Source organism: Bemisia tabaci, chromosome 5, assembly GCF_918797505.1.
Source record: "Bemisia tabaci chromosome 5, PGI_BMITA_v3".
Lineage (NCBI taxonomy): Eukaryota > Metazoa > Arthropoda > Insecta > Hemiptera > Aleyrodidae > Bemisia > Bemisia tabaci.
Window position 1 is genome coordinate 34,269,321 of NC_092797.1, and position 17,274 is coordinate 34,286,594.

The following is a 17,274-nucleotide window of genomic DNA, read 5'->3' on the forward strand; positions in this document are numbered from 1 at the left end:
GGCAAGCCATGCGCGTGTGTTACGTATCTACCTCGAAAAGAGGAGTAGGTTGAGGTTAAGTTTGAGGACACTTGATAGTCTTCCTCGCGCATCGGTCTCCAGTTTCAATCCAGTTGGTTTTCTGTTCAGTTTCATCTTTTCTTCTAATGTTTACACCACCACTCATAAAAGCCACCTCCTTAGTGCCCTCGTGGATGCGGTCCCAGAGCCTGCTTTTAAGTGCTGAGGAGATCCTTTGAGATGGAAGGGAAAACTCAAGTTGCAGTAGTTGGCGGTGGACTAGTAAGTTACCATTCTAATCGTTCTTGTTTATACGAGTCAGATTTTCAAGATGATATATGTATTTATAGTCACATTCTGTCGTGCTAAGCAAGAACGCCGTAAACCTATCAAGATTTTTCCTCGTTTTTTGAAACTTAACACTTTATAAAATAAAAACCGTTTTAACCCATGCACCTCAAATTTTCAGGTTAAGTTCTTGATAGTTTTTGTGAGAGAATTCTGAAAAAAATATTTGCCCAAGGTACAAAAGTTTTTCTCCTATGATACATTGCTTTCAAAAAATTTGAAATGGCGTTTACGGCGTTTTCGCGTTGCACGCCAGCATTACGCGTAGCTCTGGTGCATCATACTGACGTGCTGACGAAAACCGTCGTATGTGGCTTTAGGCGTTGCCGAAGCTTTTTCGATACAACACGATTCTAGGAAACTAGAGGATATTTTCTCCTATGTTTTACAGATTTTAATTCGCAATTCGATCTGAAGTATCTGACAATTTAGAGAAAAAATATTCATAAAACTCCTGGAGGCTAAATATTTTACTGGGGATATTTGGGAACATTCAAATGTTCATTCGGTAATTTCTTTTATAGCGCAACGGTAAAGCCGTGCAATTGTACTTAGAGGCTTTTCTAGAAGTCCTTCATTGAGTGAGAGAGAAGGAGCAATTTGACCGAATATAGTTTCAATACTAGGAAACTCGAATGGTGAAGAATTCTTTGAAAATTGCGCAAAAGATAACTTTCCGATGGGTAAATTTCTGTAAAATGCTATATGGGTGTTTTAAAAAGACTTCTTTGCTCATATTTCTAAAAATGCATTATTTTGGAGGTCAACGTCTGATGATTAAACTACCGTGCACCTACAAATATTTTACATCCAAGTTATGTGAACTCAACACTAAAACATCATAGTACCTTTTTGGACGCTATTTTATACATTTTGGACGCCTAAGATATCGAGTTAACGTAGTATTGATTTCGATTTTGAGCCCCGGTAAAAAACTGCCTCAGGGCTTGCCTAGGATTTTAAGAGGGAAAAAGTATAAACTTGTATACCGGCAAGGGGAGGGGGGTTGCTTTCATTTCCTGAAACAACTAGTACTAGAAATTCCAGACGGGTTTCAGCATCAGAGGTGCGGGCCTAAGACTCTTAGATTACCGCAAAAAAAGAAGAAAATACTGTAATATTAAATTAAATTTTCCATTTTCAAAATTTAATGTTTATTTTCCTGTCGTGAGAATCCGCCCAAGGGCTTCAAGAACGTTTGAAACTTTCTAAAATACTGATGGCACCATTCGAATGAGAACAGATTTTTTTGAAATATTCCACAGAATGTTCAATGAGTTACTCGTTCAGCTTCTCCATCAAACGACGGTATTCTATAATATTCCTTTAAAACTGAGGCTTAAATCAAAATATATGCACTTATTTGCGGTGTCTTTATTAGAGCATACAGCGTTTTAAAGTGTGTACGACAGATCGGACGTTATTAACATCATAATCCAAAGATTCTATAGATTTCAGTGGTAGAAATATAAATAGTGAAGAGCAAAATCAATAATCGGTAATTACATAATGTAGATTGATATATTGGAGTTTCGACACTAATACTGTTACGAGGGTCGTCCAGAAAGTTAGTTGACCTATTCAATTATATCTCCTAAAATAAGGTAGATAAAGAAAATCTGTAAAAAGTGTTGACAAGCCCCTACTTTCAGCTTTTTAACGCGCTATGGATTTTTACATTTGGTTTAATAAAACTCCAGAAAAGTGGATTGTTTTGAACCCACCTCCTCTCCCCGTGGGTCCAAAATTTCACGGAGCGCCATCAGCAAATGAGTTGTTGTGTCCATCGCTTATCGCAAATAAGTGGCTTCGAGGTTGTTGAATTTGATGTAAAACACGAGGAAGCACATTTCTTCATCAGAAAATTGCAGGATTATTCGATAGTTAAAAAGTTGCAAAATTATGGAGGTCTTAAAGAATCAACGATGGGTAGTTTTCCATAATTATGAAACAAGGTATGGCAGGAGGTCTGCAACGCAACGTCGCAAACTGAGATGGGTGGTTCAGGAGCTTCACCGTCAGTATATTCATCCCTAAAAATTTGCGGCATCCTGCATAAACTGCCACAAATCGGATTTTTTGCACGATTCGGCAGCTCTAAGGAAAGCTTTCAAGACTTCAAACTTGAATTCAGCGTCGCATGAAAAACTTCCACGAGGGTTCTGTTTAAGTATGCACTGCAGCACTAATCAGACCACATTTTGCAGTAAGGAACCACTGCTTCTGGCTCATTTTAGAAACAACATATGTGCCATTGGTTTCCCTATGCAGAATGTTGCTTTTAGGGAGGAGCAAGAGATGTGGTTCCTTATGTGATCCAATTTTTCTTCGTCTAGATCGGATGCTGCCAGTGGCGTGGCGTGCTTTGCGATATATCGAGTGTTCTGCCTTTTAAACCTATGGTAAAGAATCGATTACTAAGGTGTTCGCTGCGAACACCCTGATTATCGATCCTTTACCATAGGTTTGAATGGCATAACAATCGATATATCGCAAAGCACGCCACGCCACAGGATGCTGCCAACCGGTCGCACGTACAAAATTCGCTTATATATCTATATCCTCTATACTGTTGTTTTAGGTTGGTTCCCTGTTTGCTAGTTACCTCGCCCACCATGACGTGAATGTTGATTTGTTTGATTTGCGGCCAGGTAAGCATACTTATTCAGATCCATCGCGCTTACAACGCAACAATATTCTTAATTAATCTACCATGCAATACGTAGTTGTAGCTGAAGCTTTGATAACGTGCAAAACACCGAGTCATGAGTTCATGACAGTGACATTCAATTGTCGCTGTGTGCATTTCCACTCTTTTTCTTCTTTTCTGACGTACCTATCTGCAATTTTTTTTGTTGAATTTGAAATATGAAATACAAAAAAAGATGATTGTGAAAAGATGATGATGATGTGTGTGTGCGGTGTGGTTCTAAGCGACTCCTAGCCAGAATCTAAAACTTTGCCTTAAAACTTCGCTTTGGTATTCTACATACTTAACACCCCCTTCCAATCGACAAAAAATACTGTGAAAAATTAGGGACTTATTTTAATGTTACACTCCCTTTCTTCAATGAAAATGGCGTTGAACTATGTATGCATTGTTATGTATACCATATTATTTTCTAATATACGTTTTCAGCATAAATGGACCAAAAGGTATCATTGCGTAAGAAAAAGAAAAGAAATAAAGTCGCCCAAGTTAAAAACTGCAGTACGAATGCAATGAAATGCACAAGAAGATCCGACTTTCAATACCTGCTAAATTGCATTGCTTTGTTTTTCTAGATTCGAGGCTTCAAGAGCATGTGAAAGGAAGATCCATCAATTTGGCTTTATCTTTCAGAGGCTTGAAGGCTCTTAAGATCACTGGGTCAGAAAATATTCTCGAAGAAATCAAAGGAATTCCGATGAGAGGCAGAATGATCCATAACAACGATGGATCAAAAAATATTATATTGTATGATCCAGTGCATGGTCAGGTCAGAATCCTTTTCATCCTATAAGTATTGTCCAGAATTTACACAGTAAACAGTATAGCTGATTTTCTTTTCTAGTAATACAAGTAGAATAATTGAGTAACTTCGTGAGCTTTGCGCATCCAATGTATATTTTACTTTTAACACTTAGATGCCCAAACTCAGTCAAATTGACCCAAGGCTTGCTAGAAACACTGAAAACACACGGGTTGTATGAAACCGGCACGTGCGAGGTTTAGATGTAGATTTACTCTACAAGTAAATCCTAAAAAATTAATTACACATACATCAAATTGAAAAAAGGGGGAAAAAGCTATTGCAAATGGCGGGAAATTATTTTTTGGCAAACACTCCTAGAAATTTAGAGCCGGGTCAAATTGACTTGATCATCTCTTCTGCAGGAGTTATGGGCCGGCTCCAAGTATAGATTAAATACATCCTAAAAAAAAAAGTCAGTCATCAAATTGGAAAAAAAATAGAGTGTCAACGTAGTCGAATGATTGGAGAAACGCATTCGGGCATCGTTTTTCAATTTTTCTCCCGGATCTCAGCGGCATCTAATCGGAACGGCCGGCAGGACACAGCAGAGTATTCCGAGTTCACGCCTCGCGCCACCGCGCCTTCAATTTTGCAGATACAACACGGACATCCATCAAGCACGAATAGTTGTATCTGCGCTGTCATTAACGCGCGTTGAGGTGTCTCTTAGTTTTGAGATGTGAGACGAGTTAGTCATAGGCTTTAAAAATATGCTTTTTTGTTCAAATCAGTAATCATTTTGGAGGGAAAAAATGTTTAGATGTCTCTAGGAGGGACACCCTAGAGGACGTCTCAGCACCCCTAGAGTTTTCGAACCGGACCGACGCTATGCCTTTGTGTATTGTGATTTTTGATTAAATTTCTTTCCACGTGTCAAGCAAAATACGTTGAACTCATTTCTCTGAAGATTGATATCAACATACGTATGGGTATTTTTGAGCCAACTGAACTTGAGAAAAAATTTAGTACATTATTTTATAGATGCGCCATTGGCTTTTAAGGTATCATAGTAATTAGATTATTTATTAACTTTTGAGATACGCTTAATTTCTCTCAATATTATCTCATTTCAGTGTATTTACTCAGTTGGAAGAAAAAGACTCAACGACTTTCTTTTGACCGGTAAGATATATTTACATTACTTTTTTTTGTTTCTCTATATTTCGTTTTAACCGTGCCGTACCATGATTCAACAGTAAAATACTTGAGAAAGAATAACCATTCTCGTGAGCTTGAATTGAAATGTGAATAAAAGATGCATCATATTGTTTGATTGTACATCATCTCTCTATAAATCTCTGACATACGTTTATTGTAGCGATGTAATACATAGTGACTTACAAAGATAATTTATCGGTAATTTTCAGCTGCTGAAAAGCATGACAAAGTGAACCTGCATTTCAATCATAAGCTGCGCTCTATCAATATTCATTCTGGAGAGTTAGAATTTTCAAGGTAAGTTTTGTGGTATTTTGTTGTGAAAAAAATAGTGTAGTTTCTTTGAAAAATACATCAAAAGGAGGGAAAAAGATGAGGAGGTTTGTGAGGATTTTTTTTTTTTTTTTTTTTTTTTTTTTTTTTAATTTTGACTTCTGAGGCAGCGCATTTTACCTTTTATTTGGCAAAATTCTATTCCAAATTTTGCGATACGCGATTTAAAATGAAAGAACCGGGATTAATGTTTTATTATTTATTTGTTTGTATGATTTGTTTGTAAAGATGAGCAAAGTTAACCACGTGACATACCATCTGACTCGGTTGTAATTATTCTCTCACACATCTAAGTGGCAACCGCCTTGGCAAGCAATGTTACCAAACCCTCCCTTTATGTTACTAACTTTATCTCGAAGTTTATTTCGTAAAAGATCAAACTTAATGTTGACTTTTTAAGACCCCTAAAATCCTGGAGGCGATCTCTCCACATGCCGGAAAAACGTCATATCTCGGTCAATTTTTGACCAAAACAGCTCAAAAACGCCGAGAATTTTTTTTCAGTGCATGTCAAGCATTTTGACGTATCAGAGAGCGTTCAGCTAGAAACGCCCTCGGAAAGGCGTATGCGACGCGACGCGACGCCCCTCACCCCCCTCTCCCTAATGCATGCCACCATTTTGCAAACACTGACAGGTTGCGGCATGCTATAATCAAGAAAATATTAAACTGCAAAAAAATGTTAAAACCGTTAAAAATGTAAATCAAAATTATAATTACACGTGGTGTGACAAAAAATTCGACGGCGTAAGTCTGCAATCACATATTTCGTTTGCGGTGTCTGAAAATCTCCGCCTCTGTGTTATTTGTTTAGAGGAGAACAAATTGACATCATTCCTTAAGGTTTTTGCAGAATTATCTTCGCACAAAGAAGAAAAATCACGGCAGTTTTAAAGAAAAACCTAAATCAGTTGTATGGAAAAAAATTAATAAATCTATGGTTGATTTCTTCCTTACCGATTGTATGTAAGTCGGCCAGACCCATCTCGGTGAGTCAACCCTTGGTTGAATCACATCGCGGACAATAGAAGCTGAAATTATAGCTCCTGGCCTTCCTAGTAGCTAGACGCCCAGTCACGAAAGGTGCGAGAAGGAGGGGGGGAGGGCATACCGGCTTTAGGATGAAACTGGTTGAGAATTCCTCTCAGCAGATAGCGCTAGTCTATGAAGCCAAATGATTTTTCTCCTCTCCCTCTCTCTTCCTCCCTCTCTCTCCCTCCCTAAAAAACGCAAGATATCAAAAATCTAAGTTCAGATTCGAATTCCTCGTGAAAAATCGGTGCGATTTCATATATCATACGTTATCATAACGTATCATACGTATGAGGTAAAGGATTCTAACATATCAGTCCAATCCAATATGGATTAGTAGGTCAGCTGAGGAAGAAGAAGAATTTATCATGAAGGAATTCGCCCCTTTTATCCACGCCGCCGCTAGCTTCCTGGAATCTGCCCAGACGCCGGCGCTTCGCAATCGGTTTCGTCCCGCAGAATTTCCGAGAAGATAAAATCTTCTTCTTCCTCATCAGCTGATCGACTCGCTCGGCAACACCCATGTTGCCAAGTTGCATTCATATGTTAGAATCTATATGCTTACATTACACATCATTCTATTATGCTAGCGTATAATACATGTATATATACTGATTTTTAACGAGGAATCCGAAATTGAGCATAGATTTTGGATAAAATTGAGTTAAATTTTTAAAAATCCAAAATCCAAGATGGAGGACGTGACCTGAAATGCTGCCGAGCCACGTGTTTATTCGATTTGTATGTGACTCAGTATCAGGCGGTATTACTAATTGTGAAACTGGAATTTTATGTCAAATTCTGAAAACTCATTAATCCAAGATGGTGGACGTGGCCTAAATTGCTATCGCGGCTCCAGTTCATTCATGAAACTCGAGATCAGACGGTATTTTTCAACGGGGGACTGGAATTTTAGTCCAAGTTTCATAATTCAAACTTTCAAATTTCAAATTTAATTTTTTTAACTTGCCGAAACTGCGCAACACCCACTTACCCACCCGGCGCGTCGCACACGCCTCTCCTAAGACATTTCTGCAGGGGTCGAGAGGGAATTGAAATTAATTTGATCGCCCTCCGAGTTCGCGAACGACCAAGCGTCGCTTTTCGATCGCGATACTCGATCAAGAGGCCGGAGCAGGTAAAAGAATTTGGGATACCAAATCCCGAACTCAGAGGCGAATGGGGCGATTATTGTTCTTGTTCGAAGAACGAGAGGCAGTAGCGCGGGCCAACTGTTCAGTTCCCGAGATGGGATATGATTTCTGGCCGCATTGGCATCCCCTCGTAAGACAGGAGGGAATTAAAACCCGATCTCGATTGCCCTCCTCGAAAGACGCACACGGGGCTTCCGATCGAATTTATCTGAATCGGCTGCGTTTTTGCCCGCAAAGGCTCTGGACTTTACCCACGGATTCTTTCCTACCCTGCTAGTCCGCACACGCTGGACCGCGACAGCCGGTCACTCCTCCCTTTCACTTTGGCATTGTACTCATGCGTCCTCGTCCTCCCCTCTTACTTTCGTCCTCTACCCTGGCTATTTTTCGCCTGTCATGTTTCGTGCGTAAACTGTGGGCCCATCCGTCTCTGACTTCTGCACGTCTGAAGAAACATCTATTCGTTATCGCTGATCAAATGCGCTGGTGTAGTTGGCGAGTATGTAACTGCTGTAACTAGCAATTTTTCCACCCATGCTATTGAAGCAACAAAATAATTTGTCTAGTACACATTATCATGATTCTTGTTTTTTACCTCACATACCCAGCTGGATCAGTCGTTGTTTAAACTCAAATTGTCCATTGCTTGAAGAACCCTACAATATTTTCATTCAAATTTCATAAGAATATGAATGCGCAATTTCACTCTCTAATTGCGCTGAACTTTCCGCGGAATCGGAGGCGAGATCAATGAATTTTTCGGTTAAAAAATTTTACCAGTTTCCCAACTAAAGTTCAATATGTGAGTAGGTTTACTTTTCCAGAACTACCCCTCATTTTTAGTAAGCTCTACAATAGCTTTAAATTTAGTTTTTTACAGAAAATAGACCATGGTACCATCGCGCATGAATTGGTTGCTAGTGAAAAGATAAAAAGTATGCGTGTCCGTAAATTGAAAATAAAAACATAGGTTCGGTTCTTGTGATCACATGTGCAAGAAGATACGTCATGTTCCTTCCCCTGGACAAGGCCTCTTACGTAGATTTATGCGTTTCCACTGAACCACAAGACTAGGTATACGAATTCGAGCATTCAGATTCAAGTTTCGTAGCCTAAATTTCACGTAGAATACGCTATTCGCATTGACAATTACTTGTATCGTGTTCTACGTGAAAGTTTCATTAAGAGACATTTATTCGAATGCTTAACCTCGTACCATGTGGGAATAAGTTTCCAAGTTGCAGACAAACACTTTGAAATCAAATTCAGAATAATCAATAACACTTCTCTTTTTAACTTAAAGAGTGATAAATCTCGATATTTCCCAAAAACGCAGCAATTGCGGTCACCAAAATTTTCTACCAAAAATCGCGATCGCGAAGTTTCTGGCAATGTCGCAAAATCTAACCGTGGCAGAAATATCTTCTGGCACACGCATGCTCCCAAAATTGCAGGGGAATAAATAAAGAAAAAGGGACACAGCGTGCGGCGTGCGGCTGTAGTCGGTAATTACTTCTGCCTTTCTCACTCGCGATCCCACATTTTTTCCACGCCTCAAATTAGAGATTAACTCCCGTGTGAGAAATTTTTCTTCACTTACGCGTCATTGTTTGAGGAAATGTTCGAATATTGAATTATTCCATTTTCAATTCTTCTGCTTCAAGTAAAAGTTTCCTTGTTGATAGTACTTTCAATAGTACAATGACTTAATTAAACGTGCAAAAATGCAGATCTTCAAGCTTTTTCAGGCAGGGTCGGACTCGCTCAAATCTGAGGACGTAGACCCTTGGGTGGGTAAGGGGGTGTAATATGATATTTTCCTAGAGAGCAGCCCATACGTGGAGGGAGGTACGGGAAATTTTGGCAAAGCAGCACAAGGCCACCCAATTTTCCGGTTCAAATTTGATTCATCATACAGAGTAAAAATTGTAAAATTGAACGTATTTAAGTTCATAAACTTCAACTTTTAGACTTGTAATATTAGCTTCTAGACGCATCCAAGCACCATTACTTTCCAAAGGAACCGAGCTAGAGCTGCGGTCTACACGAGCTTCAGATATGGGTCTGCAAATCCATCCTTTAAAGGAATCAGACATGAACCTGAGAAAAAAGAAGGAATCGAGTATCAAAAAGCCGGAAAAATGAGAAACGTATGTGTCCGAGCTTCTTCTTAAACTTTTCTCCCGAATCTGAGCAATTCCTCATTTACGTTTTAAGGCGGAGCACTGCTATTTGGATTACATTTTGCAATAAGGAACCACTATCTCTGACTCTTCCATAAAAGCATATTGTTGCACAGGGAAACCAATAACAAATATGTTGTCTCTAAAATGAGCCAGAAATAGTGGTTCCTTATTCCAAAATGTGGTCCAGTTTACGCTTCGCGTCATCGCGCCTTCAATTTTTCAGATGCAGCATAGACGTCCTAAAAGCACGAATAGTTGTATCTTAGCACTGTCGTCAAAGAGTATCCTTTCCCTTGCTCCATTTCCATATTGTGTTTGGCTTCGTTTGTCTTATTCGCACTGGTGCTTCGAGGGCTACGTAAGTAACACGGCCAAAGATATGTAAGCTGTACTTGGGCCTCGTTTTTTAACTTTTCTCTCAAAGCTGAGCGACACCTCATCGGCAAAATTGAGCAAATTCCTTAGCTCCTTCAATTTTGCAGATGCAGCACGGACATCCACCGAGAACAAATAGTTGTATCTCTGCACCGTCGTCAACGCGGACCCTTCCTTTGTTCGACTCGTGTACATCCAATTCGTTCTATATTGTGTTGGTTTCGTTTATTTCATTCATTGTGCTGCTTCATGGGATACGTGAGCAACACATCCGAGGATTGGAAATACGTAATCCGGCCTCGTTTTTTAACTTTTCTCCCGAATCTCACTAACGGCATGGAGCAAAGTATTGCGAGTTAACGGCTCACAACCCACGCCATCGCTCCTCATATTGACGGTGTAAGTCGGCAATCACATAACTCGGTTTGCAGACTTCCTGTCATTCTTTATTTATTAAACGAAAACTACTAAACGGGAATTCTTTGAAACTGCCGTGATTTTTCCTCGCGGCGCGAAGAAAATTCTGCAAAAACTTCAAGGAATGATGTCAATTTGTTCTCCTCTAAAAAAATAACATAGGTAGAGGCGGAGATTTTCAGACACCGCAAACGAGTTACGTGATTGGCGACTAACACCGTCGATATTCAATGTTTGCATATATCTTGCACGAATCGTTGCATCGCGTTCAGATTGCTCTTATTTTTGAATTTTGAAATAAGAAAACGTTAAGTTCAAAATATGCTATGGTGTGTCTAAATCAGCAGTAATTTTAAAAGGAACAAAATATATGTTTAAAGGTCTCTAATGCACCCTGTAAAGGGCGCACGTCTAAAAATTGAACCGACAGTAGGGGGGGGGGGGGGGATTTGAAGTGCCGAAAGAGGCTGAGTTAGCACAACGGTGACACTTTCACCAGACTTTCACAGGAAACGGTTAAGACGAAAGGGGCTCCTTCCTACAGCTTAAAAATTCGGAAATAGGTATTTGCGCAAGAAATCGATGAATTCTGTGCATATTTGTATCGGTTTCATTCAAAGTAGCCATGTAAAACAAGTCATCCGAATGTTTCCCATTTCATCTATTACATCCTCTTTTTACCCGTGTGGTTCATAACAGCTAGAATTCTTACTTTGTCTAATTTTAAAGATATGCATTTTTTTCTTCTGCATATATTCTCGGTTTCCCTCATGTTCAAATGTTTTGTATGATGCGTCAAATGTTTCATATATTAAAAAAAGAAAAAAGGGTGCAGCGGTCTATTCGAACTTTCATGTACTAACATCAGTTACGAGAATAAGGACGGCACGGCATATTTAATGAAGTTTGATATCCTCTTCAATTTTGCGGTGCGAGACCATGCTCTATGTCAAAAATACCTATCTGAAGGAGAGACAGGACTGTAGATAATTTCCGGATACCGATAATATTAAGTACAGAAAGATATTTTTTCATCAAAATACTCTAGAATTGCATTGGTAAAAAGATGTTACTTACGACTTTGAAGGAGGTTACGTATAAGAGTGGTCCCCAAATAAAAAATTCTCGGAATCTTTTGTACGTAAAGGAGTTTTTTTAGTGTTAAAATTATGAAATTTTGTTTAAATTGCATCAAGGCCTCCGAAAATACTTAAATGCAATTTGAAAAGAAGATTAAATTCATAAAAATTTAGCGCAATTTAAGCACTGTTTGGGGTTGCCACTAAAGATCTAAAACTCTTTAGTGTGGTTCAGCATGAGCAAATTTTTAAATGCGATAAGAAGGCATCCATGTGTCAAACAAGTCGCACTCTCCGGAACGCCAACTTTTCTAGGCTGCGTTAAAGTCTCTGAGGTGATCGCTGCATTTTGCCGCCTTGGCTACCTCTCGTGCGGCTCGGTTCGATCCAATTTCTAAGGCACGTAAACTTTGGAGCAACTTTCCGCAACTTTGGTTAACGGAAAATCCTACAACCGAATCTAGGGTGAGAAAACAGTTTTGGTGCTCGGCACTTAAAGCAGAGTTCGCGGATTTTTTCCGCTGCTACCTACTGCGAACGCTGCACCATGGGGGCATTAGTCAGGCAACATTTATTTTGGTTAAAAAAATTGCACTTTTCAGCAATACTTTCTTCTGCAATTGGCACTAAAATCATCGTTTCACGGCCATTTCCTTCTCTTTCCTTTCTTCCAAGAGCATTTCGACGGTTTGAGTCGGCAATCAAATAACTTTGTTTGCAACGTCGCAGACCTCCTGTCATACTTTATTTCTTAAACGTAATACTACTCGACTGCAGTTCTTTAAAACTGCTGTGACTTTTCTTCTCTGTGCGAAGAAAATTCTGCAAAAACTTCAAGGAATGATGAAAATTACTTCTCCCTTAAAAAAATTACAAATAGGCGGAGATTTCAGACAGAGTTATGTTCACAAACGAGTTATGTGATTGCCGACTTACACCGTCAATTTGTGAAAGTTTCAAAAACTCCATTACCCGCGTAAAAAGTAAAAATAGCATTGAAACAGAGCAATCGTGATTCATAACTCCTGAGCCCTGCGTTAAAGAGAGGTTTGAAGATGCAACATAGCAAAAATGTAATTAGTGACACTATGCTTTTGATACTACGGCAACTCAGAGGAAAAACCCATATTCCATAACCATTCACCCTCGCGCCTCGCCCCCTCGCTGGCGCCGCGGTCCAGCGCGATCACGGGCCTGACGTTGCCTCAGGCGGACACATGCACGCACTTTCCTCTGTAGTGATATTTCCTTCGATGAACCACGGACTATCGGGAAAATTCAACGATATTTTTCTACCGATTTTTCAGACTCTTACACGCAATTTGATCGAAAGTCTCTAAAAATTTCAAGGAAATAATTCAAAACTTTTTTCAAAACACGAATGTTTTCTGAGAGGAGATTTGGCAACATTTTAATGATTATGCGGCGTTCTTCATTGGCACGGAAGCACCAGCGATGCACTTTGATGTGAATGTTGAGAAGTGTAGGAGTGTACACTTCAACACGTCTATACACGAGTAGGAGTGTACGGAGCAAGTAATACTTATCATGTGTTAGCTTGTAACCGGGGGAATTCTCTCGAATTTGAATTTTTTTCAGCTCCTCGCTGATCGGCGTATTGTATTTCAATTGGAGAAAACATTTTTTGAGAGGAAATAATTCCTTAGGCACACTTCAGTACTACATACTGCCGCGATGAAGAGAAATGGACATTCCAAGGTTGCCAATTTTCAGGAATACTGTACTGTGAGAGTTTCAGGTGATTTAGATAAAGGCCTGGATACACACGGCGATTAATCGCCGTGAGTGAAAGACGAAAGCCAATGGAGAGCCTTGATTTCGATCCATTGAAGTCGATACATCGAAATCAAGGCTCTCCATTGGCTTTCGTCTTTCACTCGCGGCGATTAATCGCCGTGTGTATCTTGACCTTAAAAGAGAGCATTGAGTCCTCGGAAACATAGGAAAAACAATACCCACTGCCAAATTATTGTTTTTCAAGGTATATTTCGGCGGTGTGAGCCGGCAATCACATAAAATAAAAAAGAATAAATGAAATGCAAAAAATATTAAAAAATACTCAGTTGGATTAGCAGTGAATAAACGAATTAAAGATTAAGAGGAAAATAAATAGGTAATAAAAATGGAAAAAAATCAATGAAAAATATTAAAAACCGGTGGATAAAAAGTGTTTCGACATACAGCAAGGACGGAAATTTGAAGCAAGTCTGACTTATTCGAATTGCATAGTTGCGTTCAATTTTAAGAACATGAATATCATATTTCATAGCCCGATGCGTTTAATATTGGTATTGGGGGAAAGGGGTGGAGAATCAAGCAAAACCCTGAAGAGGGGGGAGGGGGCGAAGAAAAATTAATGGAAACGTGTGATAACAATATTTCAGAAGGAGAAATTGCCGCGGCTTAGGTGGACATTTAACTGAAATGATCGGTTACCGAGCGAAACATGTCAAGAAATTGACAAGACGAAAAAATTAACCGTCCGGGGTGTTTTCGTCGTTTTCACTCTCATCTTACTAGCGTGTCAATGAACTGTGCTCGGCTGGTAGTGCATTCAGACGACCTGGTGCAGCCCGCAGGAAGCGATGGAGCCGAGGGATGGACAAGGAGGATGACTCAACGGTCAACCATGGGTCAACGTGGACCGTATGCAGGATGAGCAGCCCAGCGCGGCGCGGCGCGCCCGACCAGGCGACCACTGAGCGATGAGAGGGAATAAGGAGGGAATAAACTGGCGTTCTTCATTCGCCTCTCAAGATGGGATATGAATACGAGTGTCATTGGCATCGCCTCTCTGAGGGCAATCGAATTAGCCCGCTAATCGATCGCGTTCTGGGATGGGTATCGCTTTCGCCGCAATATGCCTCAGGTATCGGGAACTAAGAGCCAGCGCCGGACAAAAAGGTTTTGGTTTGCGAACGGAGAGGGCATTCGAAACAAAAGGCCTCTCAACTCGCGAGCGAGGAGGCGATGCATATGAAATCCTGGAAATCGGCGTTCGCTCTTGAGAACCCTCTCGACCCCTGCATTTCTGGCTAAACGCTTGAAGACACGCCAAAATGCTTGAATTGTTTGGCTCTGAGAGGCAGTACCTTGTCAACCTCACATTACAGTGATAGGTGCCATTGCCGAAAAGTCGAAATTGTAACTTGCTCTTTTTTTGACGTTGCGCATCGGGTAATTTGTCAATTTGTCTTTCCTTCGGAGATAATATTTTCTTAACCCCATAGTACAAAAGCTTCCGGTTGACTCGAAAAATTCATTTTTAAAAATTAAGGTACACCATACCCAAAGGTGATTTCTTTCAGGCGCCGCATCTCGATGCCTTTTCATCTTCGTTTCCATTTTTACTTGCCAATTTTCGCCTCTTTTTTCTCTTTTCTCCTTTTTTCATTCTTTCCCCCTCCTCTCCTTTTTACTTTCTCTCGTATTTTCTGTTTTTCTTCCTCCCTTTTTCCTTTTTCTTTCATTTTAGCGCTTTCGGAAGTACGGTGCCTGGTTTCGTCGGTCCTATCGCTCCACCCTCGCGACATTACAAATCTCTTGATCTTGAAAACTTCTGTAATTTTTCTCATCTGTGTGAGGTATGTAGTGTACTATCTACATATGTTCCGAAGAATGATTTTTATACGCTCTCTACCGATCCCAGTTTGATCGATTCGAGTATTTTAAACCTGAGACTTTCTGTAATTGGATGGAATCAGGTATTGAAAGTCATACCTACAGCCATGAAGAGTTTTCAATAATCACTTATTTACGGTAAAACTCATAAACTACGTATTTCAGTTGGCAACCTTATGAACGTCCTATTATATTTTATTTTTTAAATGGAAAATTATTCAACGTCAATGCTTTAAAACTTTCGTAATTTTTCTTCTTTGTGCGAAAAATATGTCATGGAGACTCCAAGGAATAATGTTGACTAGCGTTCCTTCAATAAAATTAAATGGGAGTGGAGATTTTAAAGCACCGTAAACGAGATACATGGATTTGCAAAAGCTGAGGACCTTCTAGCATATGTCAGATGGGAACGCTTTAGAAATCAAAAAACGAAGTAGGAAACGAAAAGGAAAAAGACAAGAAAGAAGAGAAGGAAGGTAAAGGAGTGGAGGTAGATGAAGAGATAGAAGAAAAAGAGAAGGGAGAAAAAGATACAGGAGGAAAATTCTTCTCGCACATCTTTTTTAGTTTTCCTCAATCACACTTTTCCTTCTCAGCCTCTTCTTCACCCTTATTCTTTTTCACCTTCCTTTTTCTTCTCTCTTATATTTCTTTTATTCTCTTTCTCTCATATTCAACTTTAACACGTCCTCATCTGCCTATGTTACGAATATTACGATCTATGAATCTTCCAGATTTTATAATTTTAAAGCAAAATCCGTGAAAGGAGATTTTGAAACTCCTTAATAAAAATTGTGGACCGGAAAATGTATGTATTTGATAAAAGATAAGGTCGTTCCGATAGGCAGCGGCAGTATTTCGCACTAAAATCAATTTATTCTCAAATCCACGATGCAAGCAAGAGTCATTTTAGTCCATAAATAAACACATTATCCTCCTAGGTATCCCACGAGCTAGATCATACATTTAAATGACGCAGTGTATGCTCCTAACCTAGAACCCAGCACCCAGCGTTCAAGTGCACCTAGAAAGTGCATGCAAGGCAAGACCTCATGAGTGTCCTATTACGTCTCGGGTACAAATGCGGAGGTATAATCTGTGGTATTCACACAAATTGAAGGCATTTTTTTATTTTATGGCTGCAAGTGGGAAAAGATGAAGAGGGTTAATACCGTGTCGCATAATATGATGCGAATTTTTATAAACAAATTGTTTTCTGTTCAAAGAACCGCAGATGGAGACATCTTGAAAACAAAAGCTGATGTCATCATAGGAGCGGATGGGGCTTTCTCCACGGTGCGAAAAGAGTTTCTAAAACAGCCAATGTTTAATTATAGTCAACATTACATAGAACACGCCTATATTGAGCTGCACATTTCATCTGGATCTGATGGACAGGTTAGCATTTCTTTATTTTGCTTGCGGCTGATTTTATGATAACAAGATTAGTTGAAATATGCAAACCTCAAAAATTAAAGTTCACCGATTTTAACCAAATGTCATTATTTTATTCTAAAAATGTTAAAGTTCCTTTTTCCCCGCTTTGATAAACACAAGAAACTTGATTTAGAACCAAGTCAAAATGTTTAACAAACAAACCATTAAATTAGATCTCAGCTCCTTCCGCTGCCGATCCGCCGGAAATTTTACTTCTTTCATGTGGTAAATTTAGTTGTTTTTGGTGGAAAGCACGCCGATCTAACATTTTTCACATATTCGTGGGAGAGTTAACTAAAACCGTTTTATTCAGAGTTATCATTAAAATAAGAAAAAAAAATTACATATTGGATGTTACTCAGCTCCAAAATAATTGTTTCTCAAACTTGAAACACTAACCAAAGATAAAAGAAAATCCAAACTCGTTAAAACATTGGCACTTGCCTGTATTTGTGTGCTGATATAGGGTGTAAAGAGATAAGTATTTTCTGCCTAAAATGTTGCACCTATACGACGACATGACGTGACTCCTCTCTATTGACTTTGGAACGAGCAGCTTTTTTAACGATTTTTGAATTGCAAACTTCAAAGCGTCTTG

General features: G+C 39.4%; 1 protein-coding gene across 2 annotated transcripts in view; it reads left to right on the forward strand.

The window, feature by feature from the left end:
• Positions 1 to 17,274, forward strand: part of cn (Kynurenine 3-monooxygenase cn) — a 23,580-nt gene continuing 6,306 nt past the window's right edge. The window contains exons 1-6 of one of the 2 annotated variants that reach the window (XM_072300603.1): positions 1 to 282; positions 2,930 to 2,999; positions 3,634 to 3,827; positions 4,937 to 4,985; positions 5,231 to 5,318; positions 16,466 to 16,637. In XM_072300603.1, coding sequence (XP_072156704.1) covers positions 241 to 282; positions 2,930 to 2,999; positions 3,634 to 3,827; positions 4,937 to 4,985; positions 5,231 to 5,318; positions 16,466 to 16,637 — 615 coding nt within the window. In that variant the 5' untranslated portion in view covers positions 1 to 240. The remainder of the gene's footprint in view (positions 283 to 2,929; positions 3,000 to 3,633; positions 3,828 to 4,936; positions 4,986 to 5,230; positions 5,319 to 16,465; positions 16,638 to 17,274) is intronic. The other variant, XM_019052228.2, reaches the window with a different exon arrangement.